Source organism: Panthera uncia (genome assembly GCF_023721935.1).
Source record: "Panthera uncia isolate 11264 chromosome A3 unlocalized genomic scaffold, Puncia_PCG_1.0 HiC_scaffold_12, whole genome shotgun sequence".
Lineage (NCBI taxonomy): Eukaryota > Metazoa > Chordata > Mammalia > Carnivora > Felidae > Panthera > Panthera uncia.
In genome coordinates, this window is record NW_026057579.1 from 13601129 (window position 1) to 13622130 (window position 21002).

The following is a 21002-nucleotide window of genomic DNA, read 5'->3' on the forward strand; positions in this document are numbered from 1 at the left end:
TCAACTATTCGTTATACACAGTCTTTTAGAGTAAAGACGATGGCAGAGCATATTTGACAGAAAAGCAAGCATGGCAAAGTAAGGTACAGAAGCCAGTTAGGCAAGTGTTTTGAACAACCTGCACTCGAGGTACAGTAAATCCTCAGGATCTCAGACGCCCTCTGTCAAGTCTGACCAAGATATGCAGTAGCACTGCAGCCTACAAAAATATGTTACACATCCCCCAAAGACTCATCACTGCTGTTTAGGACTGGAAAAGAGCCAATGCTATATACATCCCAGATAAAGAGACAAAGATGATCTCAGAAAACCAATCCATTAATCGTACCGAATCACTGCTTTCCTACTTCACCTTTCCAAAAGAATATTTTGTCTTTCAGCAAAACTCAATTGGGGCTATCCGTGGTGCAGCCTGCCATCTCAGAGTCAAGAATCCCTGAGCCGTTATTATTGCTGCTCGCAAGGGAGGATTCGCACCCACATGGATCTCTCCTTTCTATGAACGTTTTTGTCTTCCTCGTTACCTTCATATTGTTTTGTTCTCTAATTTTCCTGGGTAAACAGGAGAGAGATATGAGGTAGTGTATAGAACAGAACACTAGTTTGGGAAATAAAAGACCTGGGATCATGTCCTAGATCTGCCATTTATTACCTATAACCTTAGGCAAGCCCATTACCCTCTCTGGGAATCAATTTCTATATGTGTACTACAGGGAAGACTACCCTGAGGACCAAAAAAAACCCCCAAAAAACAAAAAAAAAAACCAACAAAAAAAACCCACAACGAAGTCAAAGCCCTTTGTAACAATGTAAGAGAAGTTTGTTGTTATTATAATAATTAGTCTCCCCACACAGGCATGTTTCCTGCCTTCAAAAGTAGTTTCTTGTTTGCTTTCTTTTTTCTTTTTAAATGAGAAAGAGAGACAGAGTGTGAGCAGGGGAGGAGCAGAGAGAAGGAGACCAAGAATCTGAAGGAGGCTCCAGGCTCTGAGCTGTCAGCACAGAGCCCAATGTGGGGCTCAAACTCTCAAGCTGTGAGATCATGACCTGAGCTGAAGCTGGACACTTAACCCACTGAGCCACCCAGGCACCTCTCTTGTTTGCATTTTTAATTTAGGTATAATTGATATAACATTGTGTCAGTTTAAGTGATGATTTGATATACTTATATATTGCAAGATGACTAACAATGTTAGCTAAGACCTCTATTATGTCCCATAATTATTTCCTTTTTTTGTGAACATAATCATGATCTAACCTCTTAGCAGCTTTGAAGTTTATAACACAGCATTGTTGACTATAATCACTGTAACACAGCACTGTTGTAATCATCAGTAACCTATGCAATAGATCCCCAGGGCTTACCTACCTGCCAGTTCCAAGCTTCCATCCTTAAACAACATCTTCCCAATTCTACCAGCTCCCATCCCCTGAGAAGCACCGTTTTATTCTGTATTTTTTTTTTTTTTTTTTTTGCTCGTTTACAACTCCAAATCTTCTCTGGAATCAAGCACATAATTAGGTGTTCGATAATAACGTAGTGACTAATTAGAAGACTTCTTTAGCATACAGTGGGATTAGGGATTAGGCTGGTGTTTGCACATTTAATAATATCTGCAAAAGGTGGATGTTCAGTTCTGTTGCCATCTTATACAAAATAAATAAATGTAGGATGAAAGTCTCCAATTTCATACAAGTCTATGAATATTCATGTATTCCATAAAGGTTAACAATGATTCCTCAAAATCTGAAAATAAATCCTAGTGTGAAAAGAACTCCTAGAACAAGGAGCTTTCCATGTTTACCGTGTAAGTTCTCTGCACCTGGTTTTCGTTAAGACTAAGGCTAACCCGTTGTCGAGTGGATCAAATAACACAGAGTTCTTCAAATGCCTAGGACCCATTACGTTTAGAAAACGTAAATCGGAGTCACAGAGTCACCATTAACTTAATTACGGTTTGACAGAGAAGGATTACTATGATAAAAATCTCAGAAATTTGTGTTCCCAGGTCACATGGTTTTTCACAGACTCAATTCTAAAGTAAGACAATAAAGTAAACTCAGCGCTGCCTGCATACAACCACCAGGTGATAGATACTGTATCTTATGAAGGTGAGCAAAGAAAGTGAAGTAGAAGGATGGAAATGGCAGTATTGCAGAAGGCGAAACATTTGTTAGGGATGATCAGTGATCCTACAGAAAAGCATGAGGATTCTTAAGCAATATATCCCAGCTAAACAAAAATGTCCAGAAGTTGAAAGGAAACTCTAAGATTAAGATTACTTAGATTCATAAACGAAGGCTCCGATGACACAGGGAGAGGGAAGAACTACAGGAAATGAGCTTATGAAAAGCCAAGGATAGTTACACACAGAAACTTGACATAGAATTTATTGGATAGGTATCAGTTATTACTGCCCTTCTTATATTTCAGGATTAAGGAGGTAAACGGGAGGATAACAGAGTTGGGGGAAGAAGGGTTATAACATTTATTGGGTTCTACATTGTGTCGCATGCCTTTCTACATGCTTTATATTGCTTATTTAATTCTGACAGTAAATCCAATGAAGAAGAGTATCTCAATACCCATTTTAAAGCTATTGAGACCAAGCTTCAGAGAGGTCATATAGCTCAAAATCTGTCTAAGTTCAAGGAAATATGATCTTTACAGAAGAGTTGCCAAATGTACCTTTACACAATTAAATATCAGAGAATCTCCTTTGAAGGATGGCTCTAGCAGGGTTTGAATCAGGCCTGTTCTTCATGAGTGAAGAGAAACCTGTTAATTGACTACCTGACAGGCTGGCTTCCCTCAAAAAAGGTCCTGGTTGAAGCAGCCAGTTGGAACTCGCCAGAACCCAGGGTGAAGAAATAATCATTAGAGGTGGGGATCAAGTGGGCAACAACTCCAGGCTGAATGTGAGGTCCAAGGAATACAATGTTGAATGATGAAAGTGGCTTTCAAGAGAGGACTGAAATCCACAACTTGAAAGAAGAAGCTACATTAACAGAGGAGCCAACAAGAGTTGCCAAAAAGCACCAAGGGATAGATATTTTGAAAGTGGGCAATAAACGACTGAGAATGAAGGATCATATGCCCTGAACTCAACACTAGGAAACAGCATGGTCTTCCAGACAACACCTGCTAACATCTGACCTGTTTCGGCCCCAGATGATTTCTGCTCTAATTCATAAATCAAGGAGAAGCATCAATCAGTGAGCCAGCTTACATGGCAGGAATACAAGGCCATTAATGGTTTCAGCAAGTTCACTGTTAAGTCAGGAAAAGAAGGAGAAAGTCTAACTGGCACCAAATCCCTGCAGAATATGAGTCAAAATAGCAATTCTCAATTCCTAATGAATCCATGTAACAGGAAAAAGAGCCAAATCAATATACAGATCAACAGGCTTTAGAAAAAACCATAAGCATAACGCCACATGATAGTAGTATTACATATGACCCTGTACAACTTTAATTGTAATAATTTAAAAACATTCAGTCAGCGGGAGCAGAGTGGTAGAAAAAGGAGGACATGAAGACTTATGGAACAGAGAACCCTGTGACGTAGGGATTATCTTCTCTACAGATGGCAACTAACAAATACCAAGTGTAAGACTTTCCTTCAAATGGTGAGATTTGGAATACTTTTAAGTCTTTAATGTTCTCATACACTTAAAATTGGGGGAAAACAGTCTCATCAATGCACCCTAAATTATCTGGACTAAAATGATATTAAAAAGCCACAAACCCATCACAAATAACCAATAGAGAAAAAAACAAATAGAAAGGAACACTGTATAAATAACTTATCATTTGATGTCTTCTCTGACCACCATAGAATCTGACACTCTCTGTATCCCTTAGGCAGATTTATTTTATTTTTTTCCCCTTCATGGCACTGAAAACACATCTGACATACGACATACTTTACTTGCTGACTTGTTTATCTGCAAACACAATGTAAGCTCTAGAGTACACAGGCAAAGAGGGGAAGGCATTTTTTTTATTTTCCCTTAATCTCCGGGGTCTTGAAAACTGCCTGGCTCTTGGTAGGCACTCAGCTGTTAAATTGAAAATAAATATATAATCAAATTGTTGCTGATTAGCTCAACTCAATGATCAGCTTAAGTAATGACTGCACCTTGGAAAAGTATTTTAGAGTAGCAGAAGTATAAAGGTGAGAACTAAAATGTAGGAGCCATCACTGGGTACTCATTAGCGTTGTCAGAGCTGAGCAGAAGAATCTCATTCATTCATTGGTTCAGTAAGAATAGAAAGGCATGTTGCGACATCGACTTTTTGTCACACTCAACTTTTTAATGTGTGAAAGCTCTACTGCCATAAAAAATTAACACGGATCTGTTTTGATATAATCTGCAAAAGCCCTCCTGAGAATCTAAGAAGAGCTCTAAGTCCAGCTCTGAACAACGAATGGAACTGAAACATCATCATGGAGGAGAAGCCTGATCTGTAGATAAAGGCAGAAGGAAAAAAAGTACACGGTCTACTTGTCATAGGAATTGCATGACCTTAGCAATGCAAAACCGAAAAGTAGTGCTTGGAACAAGTGGCTAAGTGTATGACTTTGGGTGACTGACATGGTGACCTAGGATTTCTGCTTAGGATTCCACTAAGTCTGGTTGGCAAAGTCAAGTTACTTTTAAATGAGGTGCTGTGTTTCTGTCATTAAACTGGAGCAAAGTGGTCATGATTAGATTGACTGCACACATCCAGGTATGAGAACTCATTTCTTATGATTGCCCAATCTAGATAAACGCATTTGTATTGAAGAACGATCACTTGCCAATTTGGTCAGTCATATTTCATTAGCAAGTTCATGCATCAGGGCTGTGTTTATACCACTATGATGAATTTTAGTTATTGAAGGTAAAATTCAGGCTCTGCTCTTGGATTATAATATGCCTCAGTATGTGAAAATGAGAACACAAATGGAATCCTGACAGGCAAGTATGAAATTTATGCGAAACGGGAAAATTAAAACCAAACATAATGTTCTGACCAGTACCGATCACATCAACAAATGCAGATCAAATAAGCAATTAATGAACCCAAATCTTCCCTTCTCCCAAAGATCAACATCTCAATTCCAATGACAGAAGGAGACGGCCATGTACAGAGGCATAGCTTATGCAACCTGGTGATGAGTCCAAAGCTTTGAAATTGGGACTCTTTCTGCCGAGCCTACTCATCCTGTCTGCTCTGCAACACCTAAACATCTTCCCAGAGGTGTACGAGTAAAGATGAGCATCTTAAGTAAGACTGAGAGGGTCCATCTAGCGTGTTCTGCCTCCTCATCCTGCGGCCAATCTTCCCTTGTTCTCTGTCTAGCCCTTCAGCTAGTGACTGAAAGGTGAACCTGACTGCTTCCTCCTTCCACAAGCGCCCTGCACAGGCTGTTTCCTCTGTCCAAACTTATCTCCTTCCCCTCCCCTTCCTCAGTGTAACCTCGATCAGGAATTTTCCCAGAGGCAACTCGTTCTATCGCACACTCTTAGAGCAGCAGAGAACCCTACTTCCCAGCACTGTCTTATTGGTGCCTTTGCATTTACTTATGAGATACTTATGAGTCTTCCTGGCCAGACAGTTCCACGAGGAAGGCACTTTTTTTGTCCCTCAACGTATCCCAGCACACAGCACAACCCTGGGTATATACAGTAAGCTCTTCAGCCCTTGTGGAAGAAGGAAGGAAGGTATGAAGAAATGAGAAGTTTAACACACACGGTCAGAGTCTGGCATTGAGTGTAAAAGAGCTCAGCTTCTAAGGAAAATATTAGAGACAGAGACAGAAACACAGAGGAAAACCATTAAGGGGGAAAGCTAAGTGGAGCACAGCTAAAGAGACTGAAAGCAAATGCGATGCTTCTCCTCCTCAGTGCCTAATGTTGGTATGAAGTATTTAGTAAAGACTTCAGTGAATACACGTCAGAGACAAGCCATCAAGATTTCTCTTCTGCTTCATGTTTGTGCTGTATGCTTCCAAATTCTATTAGTGTGTGGTAAGCGGCCTCTTCTTAGGCCTTTTCTCTCTTTTTTAGCCTGTTGCCTCCACCTCTCCCTCCCTGTGGTGATTACTGTTTTATTTGGTCTTGGTTATTTATCACATCAAAGGCCATAATTTGCTTCACTCAGAATTATTTCTCCCAGGTAAAATCTCCCATTCTTTCTACCAACTTGTTTTCCCATTTTCTCCATGGTTAAAAGTGACTTTGAACTTTTCTCAGAAGTTTTCTGAGAATGACACAACTTTGTCATATTCCATTTTTTCTCTTTTTTTCCATTTTGAATGAGGGATCACTTGGCATTACATCACTCTGTCAGAAAATGCACTAGGCAGAAAAAAACAAGACTTTGATAAGAACACTCTAGTACCTACCAAGACATTGCCCATTCCAGCCTCGAAACCCTTCTGTGCAGGGAACACACTGGTAAGATCCAGGAGAATTCACGCACTGCTCATCTGGACAAGTGCTTGGAGTTAAACATTCATCAATATCTGAAAAATTGGAAAAGTAGGTCACAAGCATTTATCAGAATACGGAAGCAAACATTCACTTTTCTGATGAAGCCGGGGGGAAAAAAGGTATGTTGTATCTACATTTTGGTGGAGAAAACCATAACTAGGTAAGTCAAACACTGTGCCTACACTTAACCACCACAACAATAATGCAAGGCCAGGTAGACCTTGTATAAAATATTTACACACATCCAAAGGAAAAACTTGGCTCCAGTTTTCCAACTGGCAGGGTTAGACCTCTCCATTGCTGGGAGCTGGCAGCTTCTTGGGGGCCATTTTCTGAACACCAAACGTTTGAAGGAATACTGCAGCTTGCCAGAAAGAAATATAATAAACAGGCATGAGAGTGACAAAGCCACATATCCACCTGGCCAGAGGTTCTCTCTGCAGGCAATGGATGCTCTAGGGAAATCCTTGCTTTGGCTTCATGGGCCTAAGAACACCCAAGGTTTGAATAATTTAAAACCTTTCACAGGCTGTGAACTCCTTGGAGGTGGAAACAGAACATTAGGAGAAAATGAACTCATCAAATATTTGCCAGACTTTCCAAAAAACATGGTGATATGATCGTATGCTAATATTTTCTAATAAAAATATACCTTATTATTCACATTCACAGCTAACTGGAGTTATTCATCACTGTTCTTTTCAATGTGAGGAGAAAAACAACACCTTAAATATGCTTGGGGCTGTGGCGGACGTAACTACTACAGAGGCTCTAGGCATTTTGAAGAATGGTAGAACAACAGAAGGGGGAAGCAGGATACAGGAAGTGGTTCAGGAGTTTAACAAGAGTGGGAACACCTTGGGTACCAGCCCCATTTGAAAAGATCATTTTTTTCTGGGATTGGAGTCGGAATTCAAATGAGTGTATTTACTGTCTAAGTGTTCCAATATAAGATACATATAGGACCTCCAATCATACGCAAAATATAAAGACAATTTTCAGGACATAAGCAAAAAGTGAAAGAAATATATAACGGATACATTCATCCATTCTGGGAAATTCTCAAAAATTATCTCTCATTATCACCAGACAAGTGTGAAAATACGCTTCAAGTAAAAAAGATGCTCAAAGGAAAAACGTTGAAGATGTTATTAATAGAATAAGCACCAAGTCAGTGTGGTAATTTTTTTTTCCTATCAGCAAAAAATCCTTGCCAACAGACAATGACACATAGTGGTGTGTGTGTGTGTGTGTGTGTGTGTGTGTGTGTGTGTGTTTTAGGTCAGATGTTCTGGGACTTCTTGTTCTACAGAAAGATGACGCCTGCCAGTTTCATTTTCCAAACAGCATTACATTCTTCTCTGGAAGGATTTTTTTTTAAATAGAACTACAACTGTTAAGTCAGAGAAGGTTTTAAGGAAAGCTGGCCCAATAAATAAGATGCAACACGGAGCAAGACAAGACAACATCCCTACATTTCCGGCCACTCTCACCTCTGTCTGCTCGTTCCCTCATCTATAAATTAGGGACTACCTGCCTGGTAATACCTCAGCAGGACAAAGTAAGGACGCATGAGATAATGTCTGTGAACTACAATAGACTCCTTGGAGACTGGGGCTGTTTGAAAGCAACTTTGTTAGTGGCAGCTGAGAAAATCTTTGGTGAGCCAGGAGCCTGGGGACCTTTGGTTCTGGTCCATGACGAAATTAGAAAACAGCCATGTTATTTGGCTCCTTCTTCTTTTCAAGCCATTTCATGGGGATAGAATTATGTATTATTTACTCAGGGAACCCTGGTAGTATTTCTGTGAAATAATTTCCATACACCAAATATTACTGAACAGTCTCCATCGGTTTCCTGTTTACGTACAGAATTTTCAAATTTCTACTCCTTCCCACTTTCCATCCTCGCACCATAGTTACTACTTAAATGTCTCAACTCCCCATCCTGAAACTGTAAGTATGACTTAACAATCAGCATGTGACTTCAATCAGTTAAGTATCTGACTTCAGCTCAGGTCATGATCTCATGGCTCATGGGTTCAAGATCCACGTGGGGCTCTGTGCGGACAGCTCAGAGCCTGGAGCCTGCTTCGGATTCTGTGTCTCCCTCTCTCTCTGCTTCTCCCCTACTTGGTCACATGTGCATTCCCTCTCTCTCAAAAATAAATAAACATTGAAAAAAATTTTAGAATCAGCATTTGACTTTTTCGGGGAGTGTTGTTTTACACATAAAGGCTTGTCAGGTAAACCACGCCATTTCTTTAAAAGCATTTCCAAAGCTATAGATGTACCAAGAAGGCCCATGCAAAAACAAAGTCATCAGGAAAGGGGGGAGGTTTCTAGAGAATGGTTCTTGAGAACTAATAAGGTGAAAGGCACCATACAAGATACCACAACACGCATTTATTCTCAGGACAGCCCTGAAAGTTAACTTTGTGGCTCCCAAGTTAACAATCCAAAGGGGCCAAGTCGCTGACTCCAAGCCATAAAGTGACTAAGCGCAGAAGTCAGGAGCTGATGCCACAGCCCTGCCCCCTCCCAAGGGGGCATGCTGCCTCTCCAGGGCAGAGTGAGGGTCCCCTATAAAAGGAGAGTGGGCACACTTCACCCCTGTTGTCTCATGGCCCTCAGCTGCCAGGGAAGAGACCTTATAGTTCTGTTGTGATCCTAGTTGATCAGAGATTCAGGAATGTAAAATGCTCCCGCGTCTCTCCAGATCAGAATGCAAGGGGCCTGGGGGAGAGGCAGGGACAGACTGCCAAAACACCGAATTAGCTCTCCCTCCAGGACCAGGTCATTAGATCCATGTAGAAAACCAATGCAGAGGAGGCAGGGACAGCTGAGGGCAGCCTGCCCCAACTTGTCTGTCCCTCCCTTGGTCTGGAAGTTGAGCCATATTAGAAAATGGGCTGATCTTCAGGCGGCCACAGGCAAAGAACCCCCGTGGAACCAGGACCATCCACATGGCCTGGCCCCTCAGAAAAGTGTTCAGAGACCCCTCTTCCCTTCCCCGGCACATATCCATGGCAGCATTCAAGCAGAAGTGCAACATATTTCTTCATGAAAATAATTATTTAAAAAGCACCATGGTGGTTTCAAAAAGAACCTGTATAACTGGGATACAAACATGAGCAGAAATATTAAATGGTTAAGCATTCTGGCCATACTCTAAAAGCTTCTCAGAACTTTTTTTTTTTTTTAATATAATACTAGCAAACTCATTGCCACAATCAATAATAAAGAAATTTTATCTAGCGTGGCTAGAATGCAACCTGGAGTTAGTCAGAGGGAGCTTTGGTACAGAAGGGTTTGTAACCAAGTCCCAGAACACATGTAAGACAAGTTGCGAGAAAGGAATGTAACAGGGCAAGAAGGGTGGAAACTAAAAATCAACAGCGGGTAAATCTGCACCATGTTCCCAGATGAATGATCCAGACGCTGTAATTAAGTCTGGGCTTACGCTATGATGCTCCGCAATCAATTGTTCTACAGCGATTCACTCAAACTACCAGGGAAGGCAGATGCTGAGGTGGACAAGGGGAGAGCAAAAATGGAAGACAATGGAAAACAATCCAAAGTCCCTGAAGCGAGTCCAAGAGGCTGTGACTGCAGAAGGCAGGAAGAGCTTCGATGAGCTGATATCATGCACAGGCTGGGGGAGGAAAGTCTCAGGTGTGGACCCAGCCCTGCATTTCACCATCATGTGTGCTCCACACTTCAAGGTGGCACTGACTCACCCTCACAACGGCCGCCCCGGGTCATGCGGTACCCGCTGTCGCAGTATTCACACCGGAAGGCCCCCATGGTATTGATGCAGTGTCCTTCCCCACACACATCTGGCCTCAGGCACTCGTCAACATCTATACGAGGCAGAAAACACGGCCGAGTTTTATTTCTCAAAACAGAATTTCAAACCTCTCCCATCTCCCAGGTCAGTTTGAAGTCAAGAATCAAACAACCGATTCCCACTACCATCCCTTTGATTTGTTTGACGTGTTTCAAAATTGAGTGGTTTTGATTTACGTGGGACCCAACACATTTAACATCTTGGGTCTCTGCACACACTTGACACTCTTCATTCCATAGTGTTGGAGAAAAAAACTTCCATATTTATATCCTCCAGTGTCTAGCAGATGACTATGTCATAAAAGGTGTTCAGTGATAAATTCTGGGTTGCCAGAATAAGCAGTTAAGATTGATGGGATATTAGGGGAGCTAACAACCCAGATCTGGGAATTTATGCATCAGGAAGAACACAGCCATTACCTATGCAGTTAGGACCCTCCTCACTGGCCATAAATCCTGCTGGACAAATACACAAGAAACTTCCCTCAGTGTTTTCACAGCGTCCCTGGGAACAGAGCTGTTGGACCTGAGTGCATTCATCAATATCTGTTAACAAAAATACAGATAAAAGTATCAGTGTCGTGTAGCATGAAATTCTCAGTCTCCCTGTTCATAAAATACCAGCACACTATTCCCTGTGCACCACATCCTTATAACCGAGGAGACTAGGAAAGGGAGACATGATCACACGCCTCAGATACTTGAAGGATGGTTACTGGGAACAGGGAATACACTTATGGTATATTGTTTGAAAAGCTAAAACTACAACCTTCACATTGGTGTTTGTGAGAGACAGATTTAGGTCAACACAGAAGGACCCCTCTGATACATGGAATCACCTAAGCACTGAAATTCATGTGCAACTCCCAGGCCAGCTCAGCAGAGAGTGCCAGAAATACTGTAAAAGGGACTCTCCCACTGTGCACGTGGGCAAAGCTAGACTAGATCATCTCAAATGCCCTGTTATATTCTCCGATTCCAAACAGAATACATACAATGTATGCAAATTCAAGAGAAATAGCCATGGTACAGAGCAGGTGGATACTCCCCTCATCCCACTCCATATATATATATATATATATATATATATATATATATATACATACATACATAAAACAAAATAACGTTAAGTCACACATCTTATGGACACTTAGCATATCAAAGTCATATTAACTGGGTATATGTCTTGTTGCTTTATATTTGCCTTCTAACTCTTAGTGCTGAATTTCCTTTTTCTAAAAAAGAGAGCAATTAAATTTAGTGCTAATGCACTGAAATGATTTCCATAATGCCACCATACGTCTTTCTGAGATACATTTTTTTCCAAAGAACCACGTATGAGAGGCTGGATTTGTAAATTCATTAATAGCTTTGTGTTAGTCTACTGATTTTCAGTTTAGAAATTGCTTTTAGAAATCAGATTTTGAGCAATTACATGAATATAATTCTTTATTGCAGTATATAGTATTATTATTTTGGTTTTGCTAAATACATGCTTATAGGTAGTTATTTCTATTACTTCATATATTATATATTTTATTATATTATTATACCTAGAAATCTTTGGAAATTAGTTTACCTTTTTCCCCCTTTTATCTAATTGTATTACATTTGGAAAGGTAGGTAGCACTGAACCAGGAGGTAAGAGCAACCCAGGAGATGAACAAACCTCTTTTTGAGCTCTTTTAGTGCAGGGACAGAAATTTTTAAAAATTAAACACAGTAACATTTCCCATGATAATCACAGGGAAAATGTTCTTAATGTGGAAATGTTTTATCTTCAATAATTTCATCCATGAAAAAGTGTCTCTTACCAACACATTTCCTCTGTTGCTCACTGAACTTGTAGCCCTCATAGCATATACACGTATACCTCACAGGCAGGTTAATGCAGTGTCCTGCTCCACAGATGTCAGGGTTCACAGTACATTCATTTATTTCTTAATAAATAAGAGAGAAAAAAAAGACATCAACAAAGATTTCACTGTCGCTTGCAAACCATTCCTGTGTATTTCCTGATTAGCTTATCGTCAGGTATGCAATTAGAAGACACAGGTCACTTCTCATTTATCTAAAGAAAATAAAAACACTCATTCAAAAAGGTACAGGCGCCCATATGTTTCTTGCAGCATTGTTTACAACATCCAAGATATGGAAGCAACCCAAGTGTCCACTGACAGATGAGTAGATAAGGAGGATGTGGTGTATATATACACAGTGGACTATTACTCAGCCATAAACAAGAGTGAGATCTTGCTATTTGTGACAGTGTGGATGTACCTAGAGGGTATAATGCTAAGTATCTGAAATAAGTCAGAGAAAGACAAATACCACATGATTTCACTTACATATGGAATCTAAAAAAAATGAGCAAAGAAATAAAAAAAAAAAAACAGAAACAGACCTATAAATACCCAGAACAAACTGATGGTTGCCAGAATGGGGGGAGGATGGGCAAATGGGTCAAGTGGAATGTGAGGTACAGGCTTTCCTTATGGAATGATGCTGCCACTGGGATGAAAGGCACAGCACAGGGCACCTAGTCCATGGTACTGGAATAGTGTTGTATGGGGACAGATCGTAGCTACACTTGTGGTGAGCACAGCATAACAAACAGACCTGCCGAAAGACTAACCTATACACCTGAATCTAATGCAACATTGTGTCAACTTGAGTTCAATAAAAAAGGTATGGTGACTTCTAAAATCAAGTATAAATTCATTTGATTACTTCATAATTGCTCAGTTAGTCACACCCAAGATCATCAATAATTCCTAATGAAACAACTTCTAACATGAACTGGAGTGGATAGCAAGTCAGAAAAAGGCCACCTTGGGGGGCGCCTGGGTGGCTGAGTCGGTTAAGCGTCCGACTTCAGCTCAGGACATTATCTCACAGTTCTCATGGGTTCGAGCCCTGTGTCGGGCTGTGTGCTGACGGCTCAGAGCCTGGAGCCTGCTTTGAATTCTGTGTCTCCCTCTCTCCCTGCCCTTCCCCCGCTTGCACTCTGTCTCTGTCTCCTTCAAAAATATGTAAACATTAAATAATAATAAAAGAGGCCACCTTGGGAATTTTAAGACAATCAAATCTTTTCAACTTCTAAGATGGCCCACAAGGAGTTTCTACCCATTCCAGTTCATTTGACATGATGGACTTTGAACCAACATGTGAGTTCTACTGATAAAATATATAGTAACTTTTTATTCATTAGCAGGCCAAATTCAGTTTCTAACAACTATGTCCAACCTCCTCCAAAATCTGTCATTAGTTCCCAAGAAAGATCTACCACTCCTAATCAAAGCAAAACTTCTGGGTGTAACTTACTCTTAATTTGCCAACTTCAACATCATTATATTTAGAGTGATAAAGTAGAATCTTCTTCCCAATCTTCTCTGCTAAATTCCCCCTTGTGCTCCTACTGACTGGTGCTTGAGACCTGCTTCTTCTATAAGGCCTGAGCAGACTGGCCTCATTCCATGTGGGTACACACTGTGGTAGAGACAGGGTCTCGGGAGTCTATGTTGGGTAAAGGCCATCAAAATGTGCTTACTTACCAAAAGGACATAAAATGGCCTTAATTACCTGAGGACTCAAAAGTGGCCTTCTGAGAGGAATTCCATCCCTTATATGATCTATTTTCAGTGAACTTTGTAATAAGGTATCATGGCATTGTCAGGCAGGGACAGCCTAGTTGGTAGAAGCCCAGGCTTCTAGACACTGAAAACACAAATCTGGCTACCCTTTCTAAGCTCTGTAACACAGGGACAAGTTACTCAAGCATGCTAGCCCTCACTTTTCTGCAGGTGAAATAAATGGGAATAATCAGAGCATGAACTTGAGTACCAGGTTCAAAGAAGATAAATAACGCACATGGCCCAATGCCTGGCATATTATACGTGTTCAATAAAAGCCATTAAAGACCTAAAAGTGAGACCTGAAACCATAAAAATCATACAAGAGAGCACAAACAGTAATTGCTCTGACATTGGCCATAGCAACAGTTTTCTAGATATGTTCCCCGAGTCAAGGGAAATAAAAGCAAAAATAAACCATTGGGACCATGTCCTTCTACACAGCAAAGGAAACAATAAAACTAAAAGACAACTAACTGAATGGGAGAAAACATTTGTAAATGATATATCCTGATAAGGGGTTAGTATCCAAAATACATAAAGCTTTTATACACCTCAACACCAAAAACAACCCAAATGATCCAATTAAAAATAAGTAGATGACGTGAACAAACATTTCTTCAAAGACCTACAGATGACTGTTGGCCATGAAAAGATGTTCAGCATCACTCATCATCAGGGAAATGCAAATCAAACCACAATGAGATATCACCTCACACTTGTCAGAATGGCTAAAATCAACAACACAAGAAATGACAAGTGTTGGAGAAGGTGTTTTTGTTCCTCAAAAAGTTAAAAACAAATACAATATGATCTAATAATTCCATTATTGGGTATTTACCCAAAGAATATGAAAATACTAATTCAAAGGGATACATGCACCCCTATGTTTATTGCAGCATTATTTACAACAGCCAAACTATGGAGGCAGCCCAAGTGTCCATCAATAGATGAATGGATAAAGATGATTTGGTATTTATACAATGGCATATTATTCAGCTGTAAAAAAGAATGAAACCTTGCCATCTGCAATGGCATGGATGGATCTACAGGATATAATGCTAAGCGAAATAAATCAGTCAGAGAAAGACAAATACAGTATGATTTCACTAATATGTGGAACTGAGGAAACAAAACAAACGAACAAAGTGGGAAAAAAAGACAAACCAAGACACAGACTCTTAGCTATAGAGAACAAGTTGATGGTTACCAGAGGGGAGGTGGGTGGGGGCATGGGTGAAATAGATGGGGATTAAGGATACATTTGTCATGAGGAGCACTGAGTAATGTATAGAATACATGAATCACTATATTGTATACCTAATGTAACACTTTACATTAATTATACTGATATTCAAAATTAAAAAATAATTTTGGGGCGCCTGGGTGGCTCAGTTGGTTCAGTGTCCAACTTTGGCTCAGGTCACCATCTCATGGTTTGTGAGTTTGAGCCCCGCGTTGGGCTCTGTACTGTCAGTTCAGAGCCTGGAGCCTGCTTCGGATTCTGTATCTCCCTCTCTCTCTGCTCCTCCCCCACTCATGCTCTGTCTCTCTCTGTCTCTCAAAAAATGAATAAACGTTAAAAATAATTCTTAAAAAATTAAATTAAATTAAAAAATATTTTTACAAATAAGCAAAAATTTAAAAAAGAAATAAGGGGGAAGAATTCTTGTAAGTAATCCATATACCTGAATTTTTTTAATTTGTAGATTTAAAAGTGAATTGTAAATGAATTAACAAAATACCTTTATGTATTAAAAAAAAAAGCTAGCCATTATATTATTAACAGCATTGTAAATGTTGTTCCTTTGGAAATCATTTAAGAATATGTAACAAAAAAAGCTGCACATTAAAACAAGGTTGTCCTGGGCTATTACCTCATTGTCAACACAAAGTCAACAAGGCTTAAAATGCATGCTGCCAGGAGCCCATGCAGTCCAGTGTGAGAAGACGGTGGTCTCAGGCAGGGTAAGCTACATCAACCGCCTTGTTGGAAGCGTCTTTGGTTTGAGATGAGAAACAGGTGTGCTACCATTACCAATAACCTACCATGCATTCTGCAGGAGGATGTGACCATCAGAGCTTTAACAAACACTATGGAAATGACCTAAACGAGGGCTGCGGGCTGCGGCTGTGGTAGCTTTCCAAAACCCAAACCACATTCTTCATTTTTCATCAAGTGTTAGGCACTATGCTGTGACTTTGAGACAATTGGTGCAAATCATCTGGAAAGTCCCTGGACTTTACAAGGAAGCGTATGAATACAGACCTGCGGTATCTACTTGGATGGCACACATCGCATTTACAAACTACTTATACCTTTTGTGAGCCCACATGTGCTAATTAATTCACTATCAGAAAAATAGAGTGCTTTAGTCCGTATAATGTAAAATTATGGAAAAAATAAAGTAACCCAGAAGGCTAAAAACATTAGTAATTAACATGATGGCTTAAACTTAAGTGGCAGTATACAAAAAATGAATTATAAAACATATATAGCATAATTATATAATCACTGGCATGATAGGAAAATGTTTATTCGTTAAAAGATATAATTGGTTACAAATATAGAATATGATCTAAATTATAAACTACACAAAAGACAAGAAAATAAATCTCAGGTTATGATTATGGGGATTGGTATTTTCTTTAGATTTTTCTGCATTTTTCAAAATTTCTACAATGAGCATTTGAATTACTTTTATAATCCGAAGCCTTCCTTAACAAAAATTATCCTTTCTTGGGGCACCTGGATGGCCCAGTCAGTTAAGCGACTGACTTCAGCTCAGGTCATGATCTCATGGTTCATGAATTTGAGCCCTGCATTGGGCTCTGTGCTGACAGCTCACAGCCTGGAGCCTGCTTCAGATTCTGTGTCTCCCTCTTTCGCTGCCCCTCCCCAACTCATGCTCTGTCTCTCTCTCCCTCTCTCTCAAAAATGAAAAACATTTAAAAAAATTTTTTTTAATTATCCTTTCTATGCCACAAAAATCTGAAAGGAAAAGGTCACCTTCTCCTGATTATAATCCTAGATACTCAGGTAAGATTTTTTTTTCTCTATGATAGGAATTCTTTAGAAGAACAGTGTGAAAATCACATCTCTAACCCTCTATTCCATACTGTAGGGAGATGCCTGCTCTGAAAATTACTGGTATTTACTTCTCTCGATTTTCTTTGTAATGACTAATCTTCCTTTAGAGTCTACTTTGCTATTTTCTTAAAACAAGAGACATATTGATCAGTTTGCAAAGAGAAAAGTTAGAAGATGAGTTAATATATTAGGGACAAGGATTCAGAACAAGTTCAAAGGCTATAAATCTGGGGTTTTCATATAATGCTTGAGCAGAACTCAGTGTCCCAAAGCCCACACACACCAATTTGTTGATAACCGAATATTTGTAACTTTTCAAGCACAGCTTTAGAATGGAATTTTTATAAGTGCGACCAAAAACCATCAAAAGTATGTGATGTTTAATTCAAATACGATACATTCCTATGCCACGGTGTGCCAACATATTTAAACTGTTTCTTCTGACAGCTCTAAAACAGGAGAAATACTTAAGAATTATACTCTTTAGTCTTAGGAAACGAAACCTTAGGAAATGGCCTTTCTTCCACTGTAGAATCTAAAATAGAGGCTCTGAGGATTTTTATGAGGCATGTTTGAGAATCTTTAGCTGATTACCTCATAGATAAACTATAGAGAGACACAGCTTGATAGTGTTGGTCCCAGCTGGCAGGACACTAACATATATAAGAAAATGTTACTCTGACACCACTAGAGGGTACTAAGAGATACATCAAAGGAGTGGAGGGATATTTACTAAAATGTATTTGATTTCTACCCTGTTTGTCCCATTTTTTAATACAAGCAATGAATTAATGCAACTTTCATCAGTGCGGCCTCAGAGCTCCCTTCTGCCCATGTGCTAAGCAGGACTCCACCCTTCCAAACAAAGAGTCAGAACACCTCCAAAACACCTTAGAACTTTTAACACAAGTCTCCTAACTACCTCTTCCCATGCTTTCCCCTCTTATGAGATTTTCATTCTCTAGCAAGTACTGTTATACCAAAAGGCCGTCTTGAAAACCAACTGGCAAGTTCTTCTAATTTTTCCATTTTTCTGAAGACAAAAGACAGGTCTTTTTATTTTTCCAAGAGGTCACTCACACTTAGATATGTGACCCTCTTCCCACAGAATGAAGCAGTTTCTGTTGAAACATACAGTTCTTTGAGCAGATTGTATGTAGACATAAGAATTATGGCAAAGCCTCACACAGGCAGCACTAATTATTGGTCTCTGGGGTACTCTAGGCTAATGAAAAGGTCTTGCCTTCTTTAGCCAGTTTGGCTTCCCAGAGAGATCAAGAGATTCTTCCCAGGAGACTCTTCCCTAACACCCATCACATGCCCCCGGGTCCTCAGGACCACCTGATCCTTCTCTACTATAAGTGCCTCTGAAGCAACTTCACTTTCTCCAAGTCAAGAACCATATTCTGCTTCTTTCACTAGAATTCCATTTAGAATCTTGGAAAAAGAGCTATGACCAAAAGCCAAGGGAAAACCAAATACTCTATTTATCCCACCACCAAGGCCAACAGTGGATGTAGGAGTTTGGTATCTTTATTATGTTTTTTTAATTAAACGAAAAATAAAGTTTTTTTGGCAAAATATGAAAATGAGTATGTTGATCTTGCATGTTTTTCCTCATCATATGATTACTCAAGTAAGTAAGTAAATAAATAAATAAATCCTGGAGATATGAAAGCATGATGATTTTACATGAAAAAAAGGAGTTCATTTTCCAACAGCATACATAGTTTATGAAGCTGTAATGACACCAGTAATACGCTTTAGGGACAAACGTTTTTTTTAAAGGGGTCAGTTCTGAGTTCTGGAAAAGATCTGATGAGCCAATAGTTTTTATAATGTTTGGGCCACGATAATTACAAAGGTCTCCACAAAGCAGTCATGGAAGTCAAAAGAATAATTTCTGGCTGGTATGCAAGGGCTACGGAGGAAGTTTGGGAAGAGTAGGAGGAAGGCATCAAATGTTAGCTCATGGAAAGGTTTACAAAAATGCCCTGGCTTCCTAACTGCCCCACAATGAGCATAAACTGTCCCACAACAATTGAAACAGATGTTTCCACTTTGTAGATATTTGCCAGAGGTTTGATTTTCTAACCTATCCTTGAGCTATTAAGACACTATGTTAAATCAAGAATTTATATGCTGAAATGTATAATTTATTTGGAAACAGTATACCAGTAATGTTGCAAGCCACCAAATCAGCTGTTAAGAGTGGAAAATATCACACTTATTTCTTGCAAGTATGTGGCTCACTTTATTACATGTCAAAGTGTGTCTGAAGAAATCTGAAAAGGCTACTTCTAGTTTCACAATCACAAATGTATCATCACTAAGCCATATGAAGCTGATTTTATTTATTTTAGACTCCTACGTATTATTCTATTCCTTTCTTCAACTTATGAGACAAACTAATAAATAGTGACAAACATGAGTTACCTCCTCTGTGTTTTAGGGGAAAGAGCCATTGTATAATACTCCTGACAGAACTGATCAGATTGCTCCCTCAATCTATGTGTCTGGCTCTCACATAAAGCCAATGGGAACATCTATAGTTTGATTTAAATTAAAATTGATACAAAACAGTCTTCTTGTTCTAGTGTAGATTACAGATTACAGTGTAGCTCTAAAGTTGCAAGCCATTTTAATTCAAATGCTCTAATATTCTCCCCATGGGCTGTTTCAGAAAGATTCTTCTACTATAGGAAGTAGGAACACCTACAAATATTGCATAAAATTTTAACATCACTTTTTTCCTGGAAGGAAATATTCATGCTTCAAACATGTGATAGCAGATGTCAGGCCTGTATCTCTGCCAAACTCAAATTAAGCTGTCTTCTAACAACTTCTTAAAGCACAGCTACTTTCATTTTTTTTTAAACCAGCTCTGTAGTTCAGCTGAAGCTAAGTAACTTCAATTTGTTATTCCTCACACAGCTGCATTTAAATGACGAAACTACATTTATCTAGCCAGACTTAATTAACCTCTGCAGAGCTAGTTTGCAAGAAGTCTATCCATTGAAGTCAGCCATTGTTAAAAAGGCACAAAGCTGTACGTTCACGTGGGAAAATACAAATATAGAAACACAGTATTTGGACCTAGAAAATTGTCCATGTATTGTCACACTGCAATTTTCCTTTTTAATAATGAGATCAACAGTGAAAAGATCCTTGTTGACCAAGATGTGCCAAGGTGCAGTCTCTTATAGATGTGTTTAATAAAGTGAGCAGACACATAAATTACTTCAGAATAGAGTAACTGTTTTAGCCATGGCCATTTAAAAAAAAAAAAAACACTATCACTTCATTTTATCATTCTAGAAGTGATTAGAAGAGCTGTTATTTCTCTACAACTTAACTCAGTATGAAGAGGAAAAGCAAAAAGCAGTTGGCATCCAGTAAGTGGACAAGGCTGTGGCTCCGGGTGCAGGTGCCTTGAACGACAGAAAAATGCACTGCAGACCCTGATGTGACTGCACATCTCTGTGAAGTGCATTTCATCCTCGGACACAAAGATGCTTTTTATTTTTTATTTTTTACTTTTTTAAAAAAATAGTTTAATGTCTATTTTTGAGATACAGAGAGAGAGAGAGGGGGAGGAAGAGAGAGAGAGGGAGAGAGAGAGAGAAAATGAGCACGAGCAAGTCGCAAGAGGCAGAGAGACAGGCAGACAGAAGATCCGAAGAGGGCTCCACACTGATAGCGGGGCTTGAACTCATGAACAGTGAGATTGTGACCCGAGCTGCAGTCAGACGCTTAACCTAAGGAGCCACGCAGGCACCCCCAAAGGTGCTTTTTAAAAACACTTTTCAGTCTGATGTCTGAATTCAAATATCTAAGAGAACTCACATCCACATTTTTGAGAAAATGGACCAAAGTTTTTAATATAAAAATTACATATATTTTATATAATTGTACCATCGTTTTTAACATAAAACCCTTATATATATA

General features: G+C 39.4%; 1 protein-coding gene across 9 annotated transcripts in view; it reads right to left on the reverse strand.

The window, feature by feature from the left end:
• Positions 1–21002, reverse strand: part of LTBP1 (latent transforming growth factor beta binding protein 1) — a 402262-nt gene that overhangs the window by 103972 nt on the left and 277288 nt on the right. For 8 of the 9 annotated variants that reach the window (XM_049652315.1, XM_049652312.1, XM_049652314.1 and 5 more), the window contains 4 exons: positions 12146–12271; positions 10752–10877; positions 10223–10345; positions 6396–6515 (listed from right to left, as the gene is read on the reverse strand). In XM_049652315.1, the coding sequence (XP_049508272.1) occupies positions 6396–6515; positions 10223–10345; positions 10752–10877; positions 12146–12271 (495 nt within the window). The remainder of the gene's footprint in view (positions 1–6395; positions 6516–10222; positions 10346–10751; positions 10878–12145; positions 12272–21002) is intronic. The other variant, XM_049652316.1, reaches the window with a different exon arrangement.